The 12,667-nt window shown below is 39.6% G+C and overlaps 3 protein-coding genes across 4 annotated transcripts; all 3 read left to right on the top strand.

Annotated features, from left to right (window-relative positions):
* The first annotated feature begins 3,494 nt into the window (after positions 1 to 3,494).
* Positions 3,495 to 5,718, top strand: LOC108095088 (phosrestin-2). Its single transcript, XM_017196024.2, has 4 exons — positions 3,495 to 3,715; positions 4,160 to 4,967; positions 5,256 to 5,385; positions 5,446 to 5,718. Exons 1-4 carry the CDS (start codon positions 3,607 to 3,609, stop codon positions 5,491 to 5,493), a joined length of 1,095 nt encoding a protein of 364 aa, XP_017051513.1. The 5' UTR covers positions 3,495 to 3,606; the 3' UTR covers positions 5,494 to 5,718.
* A 1,301-nt stretch (positions 5,719 to 7,019) lies between these two features.
* On the top strand, positions 7,020 to 8,905 carry LOC108095092 (protein croquemort). Its single transcript, XM_017196028.2, has 5 exons — positions 7,020 to 7,178; positions 7,240 to 7,542; positions 7,608 to 8,419; positions 8,484 to 8,574; positions 8,635 to 8,905. Exons 1-5 carry the CDS (start codon positions 7,050 to 7,052, stop codon positions 8,830 to 8,832), a joined length of 1,533 nt encoding a protein of 510 aa, XP_017051517.1. The 5' UTR covers positions 7,020 to 7,049; the 3' UTR covers positions 8,833 to 8,905.
* Positions 8,906 to 9,419: 514 nt separating this feature from the next.
* LOC108095068 (protein croquemort) lies at positions 9,420 to 11,992 on the top strand. Of its 2 annotated transcripts, XM_017195991.2 has the most exons (4): positions 9,420 to 9,851; positions 10,057 to 10,853; positions 10,989 to 11,082; positions 11,143 to 11,992. In XM_017195991.2, the coding sequence occupies exons 1-4, from the start codon at positions 9,423 to 9,425 to the stop codon at positions 11,317 to 11,319; spliced, it is 1,497 nt and encodes a 498-aa protein (XP_017051480.1). In that variant the 5' UTR covers positions 9,420 to 9,422; the 3' UTR covers positions 11,320 to 11,992. The 2 variants fall into 2 exon arrangements, with proteins under 2 accessions (XP_017051480.1, XP_017051481.1); XM_017195992.2 differs by lacking the exons at positions 10,989 to 11,082; positions 11,143 to 11,992 and having other exon boundaries at positions 10,057 to 10,398; positions 10,503 to 10,627.
* The last annotated feature ends 675 nt before the right edge of the window (positions 11,993 to 12,667 follow it).

Genomic DNA, 12,667 nt, shown 5'->3' with positions numbered 1-12,667 from the left:
TATTTTTTGGACAACGCCAACACCAGAGCTTACGACACGAACATACAAAGCGAATTGGCCCGCTGAAAAGGATCCCTTCACATTTTCCTGGCATTTTCTTTGCATGCCGTGCACTCGAATGTCTTACTAAGGTGTTTGTTTTTGCGAGTTTTCACATGTGAATTACTTTATTCCATCGATTTGAGAGGTTTACTTCGGGACGTGGGACTTTCTCTTTATGTTTAATATTATATTTTTAAACTGGAGGTGGAAGAACAAATATTTAAAGAATAAAAGCAGATATAACTTTGTTTCGTTAAAGTTTAAATTAATTTGTAGGGTGATAAAGTTACTAAATTTTATTGGATATAATTAAATAAAAGTTTATAACACAAAATGTATTGCAAAAAGTTGTAGCTAAAAAGTTGTTGTTAGTTGCTCTCGATAGCATAAAGTTAATGTTTATAAATAGTTAGTAAATTATTACTCAAACAAGCACTAACTTTACCATCATATTAGTTCATCCCCCAGCTTGCCCCAATTAAATCAAACATTGACTTCTGGGCGGAAAACTATTAGTTTTGAACCCATTGCCGATGCAAATGTCAAAGCAATCAGGATCCGGCGGCATGAAAACCAGAGGGCGAAACACACCTGCAATCGACTGGCGTCAACAACAGCTACCTGTCCGCAGCCCTTGGCAACAACATTGTCTGAATTGTGTACTGACTCGGATGGAGGTATGTATATATATATATATATGGATATGCCCGTATATACAAAGATTTGTTCACCCACGATTAGTTGACGTTGGCGCACACACAGTTTCCGCGCCATTTGCTGTCACTTCGCCAGTTTGCACATCGTCAGACGGCGACGACATCGCTGCCAAGTCCGCTCATGCAGCACAGGAGCTGTATTTTCCTCTAGTTTTTCCATCCGTTTTTTCAATCCTCCGTCCGTGGAGGGCGCGACATGTCCTTCCTCCGACTAATGGTAACTGGAAATGGCAGCAACTCGCGCCAAGGCTGGGCGCCAATTCTGTTTGCTTTTACTTTTCATAAGACAACAATTTCGGGCTCGCTGCAATTTTCCGTGCTATTGGCCCTGATCAGGCTGATGAGCGAGTGGCCGGCCCACCGCCACCGACTTTTGGCCTAAAACTTTGTGGCCGCTCCAGCGCACGTTTCAATGGCAGATGTCGGCCATGCATCAAGGTGATTTGGGCCAAGTTGCTACCTGCAGGTTTTTCTTTCTGCTCGAAATGGGACACAGAACAAATTTCACGTATCTTCACTTTCCATTCTTTTTTATAAAAAAAAAAAACCATTTCAAATAGATATTTTAAGGAAAGTTTAGTCATATGAAATAAATGCAATACTTTTGTTGCTCAAAAGTATGCTATGTTTAATGTATTTTAATATTACTTATTTTCTTTATTTATATCTCATGAATTACTTAAAAACTATTCCAAATTATTATTATTAAAAAATTAAAACAATTTGGGTTTTTTCCTGTCTAAACGTTTTTATTTAATAAACGAAGCCGTTCATCCTTTCTTTTCAATCCCGCCTGATTCTTTTTTCGGGACCTTCTGAAGGCAGTAGTTGGTTGTCGATTGGTCGAAACGACAATTGCAGTGGATTCTATGCCTGTTCCGGCCTCTTGGCCAAGCTCCGCAGCTTGGACCGTGGCAATCGGGCTGATTGTGCAATGCAATTGGACCGACTACTTTGTCTCGCCATGTTCAGGCAATTGAACTAGCCAAATTAGCTCTCGAGTGGGCCGAAAGGGAAGAATAGTTCGAAACTGCCTTTGACGCTGTTTAAATGGCTGCTGCCTCAAGAGCGAACTGAAATTATGGGAGTCTGAAGAGATACTCCCGAAAATGGGCTAATACAATTCGCATCTGGCACAATTGCGCACACATAATACAGACTGCGATTTGCGGTCGCAAGCAATTCTGGTGCTTGGTCAGATATATATAGAGGATATATATAGAGTGGAGAACCACAAACCAACTTGAAATGGTTTGTGTTTAAACCATCTACAGACTACATTCAGCTTAAAACATGGCTTTAATATTTCCTAAAACATTTTTTGGAAATTTTAAATAATTAAACTTCAAAATCTTTGAAGTGAACTGATTTTTAAATTAAATTACTTGTTCCTTTATTTCGCAGCTAATTTAGTTGGGTCTCTGAAGGAAAATACTTCAGAAGTCTAGGGACACAGTCTCAAAGTTAATTGAATTTAATTGCCCCTTAGATTTTTCCTACAAAATCTTGAGCACGACTCATTTTACAACATATTGCCAACTCCCCAGGAAGAGGCCGTGTCCACGCCTCTCGGAAAGTTCACTTGTAATGTATTTAAATGAGAGACAAGCCCATAACCAGCGCCATTTTCCTGCTGGCCCACACGTCGTGAGTGCAAAAGTTTTGCTATTATTAAGGGCCTCATTGTCGGTTTTGTTGGACCCTTGGCGACTGTCCGCCGCCACTCTACCCCCTCCATTTTTCCACACACGAATATGAGAGGATGGTAAGAGGAAAAATCCCACTTTTCCGACTGTACTGGCCCCAAACCACACAATAAAGAACAATATATTTCACACAACTTTGTTCATATTTTTAATGTCAGGAGTATAATAATTACGTTCATTGACTTTGTTAAGTAGCCTACTTTATGCTAATGTGATTTCATTGCATAAAATGGAAATGGGACTGGTTTGAGTTTTGCATAGAATATTTTTACATAATTGAATGTGCACGTTCTTTAAGTAGCACTTGCTGGAGGAGTTTAAGTACTTATGCCTGATTACTCACTCAAAATGTGTTTATAAACTATGGGAGACAAACTTCCAGCAAAGTACAACATTTAAAGTTTGTTTGATAAAAGACAAATAATTTTTCAAAGGTATTGTTATGAATATTATTTAATTTATTAAACAAATAATTACATATATTAATAAAAAAAAAAGGCATCGTATTATTCACAGAAGGTTATTGCACCTTTTTTAATTACAGTAATTTTTAAACACATTCTGTAAGAACTCAAAGTCGTAACTGCCATAAAAGCTACCCGCTTATCAAGACTTAGCAGAGGGCTGGCTGTAAAAGCCTCAATTAAATTAAAAAGAATTACATAAACAGGCAACGGAAATCGGGCAGCACGTAATACTTGTATATAAATACGTCATCCGGCGAGGAAAACAACAAACCAACAAAATACGCAGACTATATTGATTTCGGTGGCTATTTTTGTGCTTTTGTGCCCTGCATTGCTAATGCGCGGCGTTGTTCGGGCATTATTTAATGTTCCAGCCATCGACTTCGCTCGTCGGCTGCAATGTCAATATCAAAGACTCTATGTGGCAAGGTTGTGGAAGCCGTAGCAGTTCGCTGCCGGAGAACCGCTGAATTTCTGCTGCGCTGCTAATTGAATTTACAGGGGCGACAGGTGCCACAATGCCAGGTATAAATGCCGGATTGCCAATGAGCGCTAATTAATAGTCAAGCGGACCACGCAACGCGGCGTATCCCGAGACACACGAGCGCGGAACGTTAAACTCACATTAAATATTTACACCACTTCCGCAGAAACTATCGAATAAACGGCTTCAAAATGGTGGTCAACTTCAAGGTGTTCAAGAAATGTTCTCCGAACAACATGATCACGCTCTACATGAACAGGCGTGACTTTGTGGATTCCGTCACGCAGGTGGAGCCAATTGGTAGGTATTCAAAAAAATTGGGCTAAATTGCATGAATTGCGGAATAAATATATCTTAGATGACTTTTTTTCCAAAAACTGAAATGTTAGAAAAATGAATAGCTTTAAATGCTCACATTTTTTGAGCTCAAAAAACAATTGTGTCTCCACAAAAATGTTTTTAAAATTAAAGGGCTTTGAGGAATAAACAAATCTTAGTTTGCTTAAAAAGAAAGTTTTAACTGTCCTGAATCTAATAACAAACTAAACTGAATTAAATTCCCATCAAATTGAAATGCCCTGGATAAGCTAATATGAATTTCCCTTTGGGCCCAACTAAATTCTTGTGTAATTTATGCAATCCAAGTCTGTTGCATTAACCCAGCTTATTAGTTACGTGACCAGGCAACCATTCGACTGGGCCATTGTTTCCATAATCCCCGATTAATTAGCATCCCGTTTGCAGACGGAATCGTGGTTCTGGACGATGAGTACGTGCGCCAAAACCGCAAGATCTTCGTGCAGTTGGTCTGCAATTTCCGCTATGGACGCGAGGACGACGAGATGATTGGGCTGAGGTTCCAAAAGGAGCTAACCCTGGTCTCGCAGCAGGTGTGCCCACCCCAGAAGCAGGATATTCAGCTGACCAAGATGCAGGAGCGCCTGCTCAAGAAACTGGGCTCGAATGCGTTCCCCTTCGTCATGCAAATGCCGCCCAGTTCGCCGGCATCGGTGGTCCTCCAGCAGAAGGCGAGCGATGAAAGCCAGCCCTGCGGAGTGCAGTACTTCGTGAAGATCTTCACCGGAGACAGTGACTGCGATCGTTCCCATCGTCGCAGCACCATCAACTTGGGAATCCGCAAGGTGCAGTATGCCCCAACCAAACAGGGCATTCAGCCCTGCACCGTTGTCCGCAAGGACTTCCTCCTTTCGCCCGGAGAACTCGAACTGGAGGTCACCCTGGACAAGCAGTTGTACCACCATGGCGAAAAGATCTCGGTAAACATCTGTGTGCGCAACAACTCGAATAAGGTGGTCAAGAAGGTGAAGGCCATGGTGCAGCAGGGAGTGGATGTGGTGCTCTTCCAGAACGGCCAGTTCCGCAACACGATCGCCTTCATGGAGACCAGCGAGGGATGTCCCCTCAATCCGGGCTCCAGTCTGCAGAAGGTCATGTACTTGGTGCCCACTCTGGTGGCCAATTGCGATCGGGCAGGAATCGCTGTGGAGGGGGATATTAAGCGAAAGGAAACTGCTCTGGCCTCAACAACCCTGTAAGTATTTTAAGAAATATATAGCATTGGTTCTAAGATTGAATTCTTTAATTTAATTTATTTTAATTTTATCTGCTTTATTTTCTGAGTCATTAATGTTGTTTAAAGAAACTAATTCCATTTCTAAAAGTATATAACTGGTTTAATCATTTTTTAAGTTTTATTAAAACTAACCCACAACTTTCTTAATATAAGAAATATCTATCATTAAGTATTAGAAAATATTCTTTAAATATTTTTAATTCAACGATACATAAATTTTTTATAAAATTTATATTTCCCTTTCAGAATTGCCAGTCAGGATGCCAGGGATGCTTTTGGCATAATTGTTTCTTATGCTGTGAAGGTTAAACTCTTTTTGGGCGCTTTGGGCGGTGAGCTCTGTGCTGAGCTGCCCTTCATTCTGATGCACCCGAAGGTAAAAAGAATGCTTGCAACCATTTTATTAATGTTTTTAAATTATGAATTACTTTTGCAGCCAAGCCGCAAGGCCCAACTGGAAGCCGAAGGCTCCATCGAGGCCTAAATATGAATGGCTACCTCAATTAAAGACAAAATGGCGTATTTCTACAAGTCTACCCGAGAATTAACGAATTAAAAAATGCTGGTGTTGCTGAAATGTTCTGAACTGCAGTCGTCGTACTTTTCCTATATAGCAAATCCAATATCCATATATGTGTGTATGTGTACTATATTTATAACTCAGAAAATGATTAAATATGAACAGAGTTTATATATATTAAAGACAAAACTGAATTTTACACCTGAACATAACCTGGAAAAAGCAAAAATTAAATTCCTCCTATAATTCTACTATACAAAATATTTCTCTGGCTCTTTGAATTTTAAACCCTAGAAATCAAACTGAAAAGCAAAGACAATTTAATTAGTTATCTTATCCTGTATCTTCTCATTCAATTGAATACAATTCCAAATGTAAAACACCAAATAGTGCAGTATCTCAAGGTATTTCTTGGCTTTTGATATCCTGCCATTTCTACTAATTATGTACTTATTGAAATGCAAGGCGGAAACCAACATAAGGTAACAAATTCTATTGAAATAGTAGAAGTAGAGATTGCCTTTCAGGCTAAATAATTGTATCCTCATACTACATTTTGGAATGGATGCTGAACGAAGCTCACTAAACTTACTTCCAGTAATTTAATTACCATACAGTGATATTTAATATGCATTTTACAAGTTTTGTACATTCAACTATCACAATTTAAACTAAAGTTTAACTTTGTTTTTGTCATGATTCACAGCTGAAATGCAAAATATGACATTAGGAATGTTTACATCAAAATGGTTTGTGGCACTTTCAATTAGCCACAAAGATTTACGATACACATCTGGCTGTTATTAATTTTCTGGCAGTCACGGCAAATTTTGCGGTTGAAATAATTTGGCTTCAAAAGTAGCTAATCACGTTTTGGCAGCAAACCAACATTTTGTCAAACCAGGTAGATGATTAGTCAAAATGATTTTCCATGATGGTTTAATCGAATTTTTATTTTGGCAGATTGGGCAATCTTAGTTGAAAGTTATCTTTAGTAGCGCCTGACAGTAAAATTGCATTCCAATTACAAACAAAACATACTATATAACCGATAAGATGGCGAGACTCAAGGCAGAAATAGTTGACCGCATTAATAGTTTAATCAACTAGTTATGAATGCCTTAATAAGGCGAATTAGAAAGTACTCTACTTTCCCATAAATAGATTATTCTGATTAAGAATTAAAAAATAAATAAACAAGTTAGAACATTTGATATCGGTTACCGAGGGGTTTGAGTAGTTTGTGCTAGGAAGTGTTATGTTCGTCTGGCTGATAAGTCAACACCCAGAAGAAGTTTGGTGCATTTATCAGGGTCTACTGCCGATTCCCCAATACATACAATTAAATCCCAATCAATTCGCGTTATCGGTTGAGCAAACAGAACCAAGCAATTATTAGAGTAGACATACTGATTAGCCGCTGCGTTAAATTCAGTGGATAATCTATTAAGTGGTGCATGAATATAAGCACTAGTGCGATTTTTCCACTGGGCAGTCGCTTGAAAGTCTTTGTTCCGATCATGTGTTGCAGCTGCTGTGGAGTGACCCAACAAAAGGTCTGGGTTTTCGGATTGGGAACCCTTTTCGTGGTCACCGGACTCATGGCAGTAATCTGCTGGCCAGGCTTCATAGACACGCAAATAATGAAGGTAAGGCTGGTGAAATTCAAGAAGAATAATTAATGGGAGGTGCTAAACGATTAATTTAAAGGCCCTGCAATTGACACCCACTTCGAAGACCTTTGAAAAGTGGGAGGAGCTACCCATCCCAGTTTATGTGTACATGTATCTCTGGAACTGGACAAATGCGGCTGATGTCCAAGCTTACGGGGTGAAACCAAGTTTCGAGCAACTGGGTCCTTATGTTTACCGGGAGGAGAGGAAGAAAATGGATCTGGAGTGGCACGACAATGGAACAGTGACCTTTAATCCGCGAAGAACTTGGTTTTGGGAGGAGGAGCTGTCCGGTGGCAAGCAAACAGATTTGATTACTGCTCCTCATTTACCATCCCTGGTGGGTTAAATAATATTTATACCATATATTTTACATTCTATATAAATATTTTTTAATTTCCTTAGGCTGCTGCCAACCAAATGCGCAATAGCAACGCCTTTTTAAAGGTTATGTTCAATCAGGCTTTGAATGCGAATGGAGGACATCTTTTTGTTACCCACACTGCAGCGGAATGGCTCTTCGATAGTTTCTACGATGAGTTCTTGCACTACGCCATGACCTTGAATAATCCTTTGGCTCCGGAAATCGAATCGGATCACTTTGCCTGGTTCCTGAATCGCAACGGATCAAAGGACTTCGAAGGACCCTTCACCGTTCACACGGGAGTGGGCGACATCAAGGAGATGGGTGAAATCAAGTATTGGAAGGGTCAGAATCACACGGGCTGGTACGAGGGTGAATGTGGAAAGCTAAATGGCAGCACCACCGATCTTTTCGTGCCCGACGAACCGAAGGAAAAGGCCTTAACTATTTTCATACCCGACACCTGTCGAATTATAAATCTGGAGTTTACGGGTGAGAGCGAAACTATCCAGGGAATTACTGGTTGGAAGTACGAAATTACACCGAATACTTTCGACAATGGTCAGCTAAATGGGAACATGAAGTGCTGGTGTCCTTTGGAAAGGCAACCGGATAATTGTCCTGCCTCTGGAGCCACAGATTTGAGTCCGTGTGCCGAAGGAGTTCCCATGTATTTATCAGCAGATCACTTCATGTACGCCGATGAGAGTTATGGCAACACGATCAACGGCTACTCACCAAACTATGATCAAAATAACTTCTATATCATCATGGAGCGGAAGATGGGAGTGCCCTTGAAGGTCAATGCCAATGTGATGATAACACTGTACATAGAGTCGGATACAATTATCGAGTATGTTCCTCTTAAATATTAATTTGTTACTTACTTATAATTTTTTTTATTTCAATTTCAAAAGCATACTGAAAGATCTTCCCAGCTTCTATGCTCCACTTTTCACCACCGCCAGTCGTGCGGAAATTGACAAAGCTCTGGCTTCAGAACTGAAGGTAATATTCTCTTCAATTTTTTATTTAACATATGTGTTTACTAATTTTTTGTTATTTTAGTTGGCTCTCAATCTACCAGCAATTGGCAGATATACAGGAATAGGATTCCTTTGTCTGGGTTGCATTCTTATAGCCGTCGGCGTTTTATTGACCGTAAAGAGGAAATGGTACGGCCAAAGTGAATCAGACAGGCTGGCTCTTAAGGACAATGAAGAAACTCAGAATGAACCGGAATTAGCGGTCAATCAAGTTGACTAAAACTTAAATAAAAATGATTTTAGTTGTAAAATTTTGTATTACTAAAAAACACATAAATGTGATTTTCGTAAAACCAGCCGTGATAAATATTTATAAACTTTTTTGATATTAATAATAATAACATTTGACCAAACCATTGTTGAATATTTAAATTGTTTTTTACATTTATATAAACAAAACTCTGAAAATTTCAAAACTGAATCTTTATTTCGGTCAATGAATGACATTTTTTACAGTGCACCCGATTAAGACCAAGACAATTAAGATAATTTCGTTTTTTGATAAGCTTTGTGCTAATTTTAAATACTGAACCAGTTTCACTCAACTCATAAAATTAACCTCTTGAAAATTAGTTTTGGGGTGTTGAAAAGTGAAGCTTTCGGCGATTAAGCTATCAGAACTGTTAAGAATAAACAGTTCACCACAGATTAAAATGGTAAAATCAGCCGAATGTTAGAGGGGGGCCTTTTTCGCTATCTAATCTTGAGCGTCAATCAGCGAACATCAATGTATCCCAAAAAGTCGGCTCGCCTATAAATAAAGCGAGTTAAAGTGGCTGCCTTTCCAGTTTCAAAAATCGATCGGTCGTGATGTGTTGCAATTGCTGCAGTGTTCGCCAGCAGAAGATTTGGGTTTTTACCTTTGGAAGCCTTTTTCTCGCTATTGGACTTTTTCTGGTCACAAGCTGGCCAGCGGTATCCCGTCAATGGATTCGCAGTCTCCTGCTTCTGACCCCCAATTCCTTTATCTACAAACGATGGGTCACCACTCCGATGCCAGTGTACAGCACAATTTACCTCTTCAACTGGACTAATCCCGAGGATTTGAACACCGCGGGCGTTAAGCCCAACTTTGAGCAGCTGGGACCGTACACCTTTAGTGACTTTAAGGTCAAGGAAGACTTGGAGTGGAATCAGCCCGAGGTGACTTATTTTGGCAAGCGCACCTGGCATTTCCTGCCCGATAAATCTAATGGTTCACTAGAGGATGTGGTGATTGCCCCACATTTTCCATCGTTGGTAAGTCTGATTTGCAGTTATTGGTTGCGTTCTTCCAGCAATAAAATAACCAGTTCACAAGCACTCACAATTATCTAGAACCATTTCACAAGCTCTCCCCAAATTTACTCCATTTAACTTGCAACTTTAAATCAGGAGCACCAAATATCTGCGACTATCTGTCACCACATCGAGTAATCCCCGCTAATCCCGTAATTCCATTTAGACAGCTGCCTTGTATTCCCGCCAAATGCGCCGCACCCTGCGCAAGGTCATGAACTTTGCCCTCAATCGCGAGGGCGGTGCCACCCACATGACCCACTCAGCTGGTCAGTGGCTCTTTGATGGCTACTACGATTATCTGCTGGACTTTGTGGAGCAGTTGCATTCACCTTTGCTGCCGGTTTACAGCAACACTTTTGCTTGGTTTTACGAGAGAAACAACTCGAAGACAGCCGAGGGAAACTTTACAATACACACTGGCCATGGTGATCGCACCAAGTTGGGGGATCTCCTTGCATGGAATGGCAAGAATTCTACTGGATTTTATCCCGGTGAATGTGGCAAGGTAAATGGCAGCACTGGAGAACTCTGGTCACCGGAGAGAAGGTGGGATCAACCCACTTCGATTTTCCTTCCCGATGCAGCGCGTTATTTGAACCTTTTCCCCAGAGAAAACCTTACTGTAGATGGCATTAAAGTCTGGCGGTATGAGTCCACCAATCTCACCCTCGACAACGGACAAATATCGCCTGACACTAACTGTTTTTGCCTGGAGAACCGCGAGTGTCCGCTGAACGGAGTCCTGGATTATGGACCACCTGCCTTCGATGGTCCTTTCTACATGTCGCATCCGCACTTTTACCTCACGGATGAAATGTACAGGGAGAACACCACGGGATTGAGGCCCCAGGAATCGGAGCACGGAATGTTCGTCATAATGGAACCCACTCTCGGAATACCATTGAGGCTGAGGGGACAACTTATGATTAGCACTAAAGTTGTGCGCGATGAGGCCATTGAGTAAGTTATATTAAGGTTTAATTTAGGAATTAGAAACTGGAACATATTTTTAATGTAATATATTATGCAGCTAAAGCTATTTTTAATTTTTTTAATTTAATTAATTTAATATTCTACTAATTATTTCTTAACTAGCTTATTTAAAGATGTGGCTTATGATCACTATGCACCACTTTTCACCATGAGAATGCATGCAGATCTAGATGAAAGTCTCACCAGTTTACTAAAGGTAAGAAGGTTAAACAAATATAAGAGCAGAATAAACCAAACTAATATATTTCCCTGACAGATTGCCCTAAATGCTGCGACTATTGGCTTGTATGTGGGAGTCGGATTTCTTCTTGTGGGTCTAACAATGATTATAGTCGGCCTTTTGGTCACAAATAATCACAAATGGAACAACGAACAAAAGACCAATGGCTGTCAAGAACCCAAAGTGGAGCACAAACAAGCCAAGTGCACTTGATACCGATAAGACTGTTAATGCCGACAAAACAATAATCTCGTCAATAATTTGGGAAAATTTTGGGCATTGTTTAAGGCCGTAATCAGTCAGAGGTCTTTAAAGACGGGCCATAAAAAATGCAAATTACGTGCTTGGCCAGATTATCCAATTTCGTTCAGGTGTTGCCCAGCTGCAGGCATCTAGAATTACACTAAATTATGGCCTTTCAAATATGCTAAAATTTATTAATATGTTAATAATTGTTTTTTGCTGTTCGTTCATGCCATGCAAAGAAGGAAGGCCAGAAATCCTTGAGCACGTAAGCTGCATACTTTATGGCGTACGAACTCTTTCACCAGGCAAAGCCGGCAAATACCGAACTGGAAATTTGAAAAATGCCAAAAGAATATTATAAGCGACTAATTTATATGCACCAAGCACGCAAACTTACGTTTTGCACACACATTGTTTGTGGCCCACGAAAGGGACGAAGTAGCAAGTTAAACAATGTACGAAAATATGAAAATTATATGACTGCCAGTATGTGTCGGCCATAACTTTAACAAAATCTCCGCTGGAGTGAGCAAACTGGGGTAATAAAAATACATTGTTAAAGTATTTCCATAGACAAATAACAAGGTTTGCAGAAAAGATATTCAAACAACTGAAAACAAATCAAATCATAAAAAATAAATGTAAGAAAAAGGTCATACTCTATTGTATTCATTTTTTATAGAGCTGACAGAACTTGGTTATTGTACTTTTTCAGAATGAGACTTTAATATTGCTAAGATTCCAGCTCACTTCAGTTTACAAATTTAATCTTGACAAATTGCCAAAGACATTTTCAATAAAAGGCTTCCGACATATTTATTAAAATATATTTTCCAGCAGGCTGAGTTTATTATTTCTGTATGCTTTTGCCTTTACCACTTTATTGGATTTTCTTTTTAAATGTTTCCCAGCATTTGATTTACGGGCATGTCTCTGCCGTTTATTATTTGTTTACGTAAATTTAAAAGACTCTCTATTTATTTTAGTCTGAAACATATTGTTAATAGCCATTTTCGGATAGTGTTTTGTTTCAAGCTCAGTTTAAATGGAATAATTTCTTTGGTAACTTTATAGGGGTTGACTTTAGATTTATTGCCCTTAAAGCTGTTTTTCGTAGTCAAGAAACCACCGCAATGTGCAATTGCGCATGAAATTTTTAATGAAACATTTAACCCACGGTCCTAAAATGACAGTCTGTCGGCCGAATAAAAGGTGGCCAACAACAAATGCGCTTAACTTTGGAAAATTTGTTGTTGCGGTACTCAGACTGGCTGACGTTTTTATACTTTTTGAATGCCTATGATACCTAATAGTA

The sequence above is a fragment of the Drosophila ficusphila genome, unplaced genomic scaffold (assembly GCF_018152265.1).
Source record: "Drosophila ficusphila isolate 14025-0441.05 unplaced genomic scaffold, ASM1815226v1 contig_127, whole genome shotgun sequence".
NCBI classification, from domain to species: Eukaryota; Metazoa; Arthropoda; class Insecta; order Diptera; family Drosophilidae; genus Drosophila; species Drosophila ficusphila.
This window is presented reverse-complemented; position numbering and strand designations above follow the sequence as displayed.

Bases quoted from the DNA above. Each gene is read 5' to 3' on its own strand.
- LOC108095088 (XM_017196024.2), top strand. From the start codon at position 3,607: ATGGTGGTCAACTTCAAGGTGTTCAAGAAATGTTCTCCGAACAACATG. The intron at 3,716-4,159 runs GTAGGTATTCAA...TCCCGTTTGCAG, and splicing joins CACGCAGGTGGAGCCAATTG to ACGGAATCGTGGTTCTGGAC. The intron at 5,386-5,445 runs GTAAAAAGAATG...TTACTTTTGCAG, and splicing joins TCATTCTGATGCACCCGAAG to CCAAGCCGCAAGGCCCAACT.
- LOC108095092 (XM_017196028.2), top strand. From the start codon at position 7,050: ATGTGTTGCAGCTGCTGTGGAGTGACCCAACAAAAGGTCTGGGTTTTC. The intron at 7,179-7,239 runs GTAAGGCTGGTG...ATTAATTTAAAG, and splicing joins TAGACACGCAAATAATGAAG to GCCCTGCAATTGACACCCAC. The intron at 7,543-7,607 runs GTGGGTTAAATA...TAATTTCCTTAG, and splicing joins CTCCTCATTTACCATCCCTG to GCTGCTGCCAACCAAATGCG.
- LOC108095068 (XM_017195991.2), top strand. From the start codon at position 9,423: ATGTGTTGCAATTGCTGCAGTGTTCGCCAGCAGAAGATTTGGGTTTTT. The intron at 9,852-10,056 runs GTAAGTCTGATT...AATTCCATTTAG, and splicing joins CCCCACATTTTCCATCGTTG to ACAGCTGCCTTGTATTCCCG. The intron at 10,854-10,988 runs GTAAGTTATATT...TTTCTTAACTAG, and splicing joins GTGCGCGATGAGGCCATTGA to CTTATTTAAAGATGTGGCTT.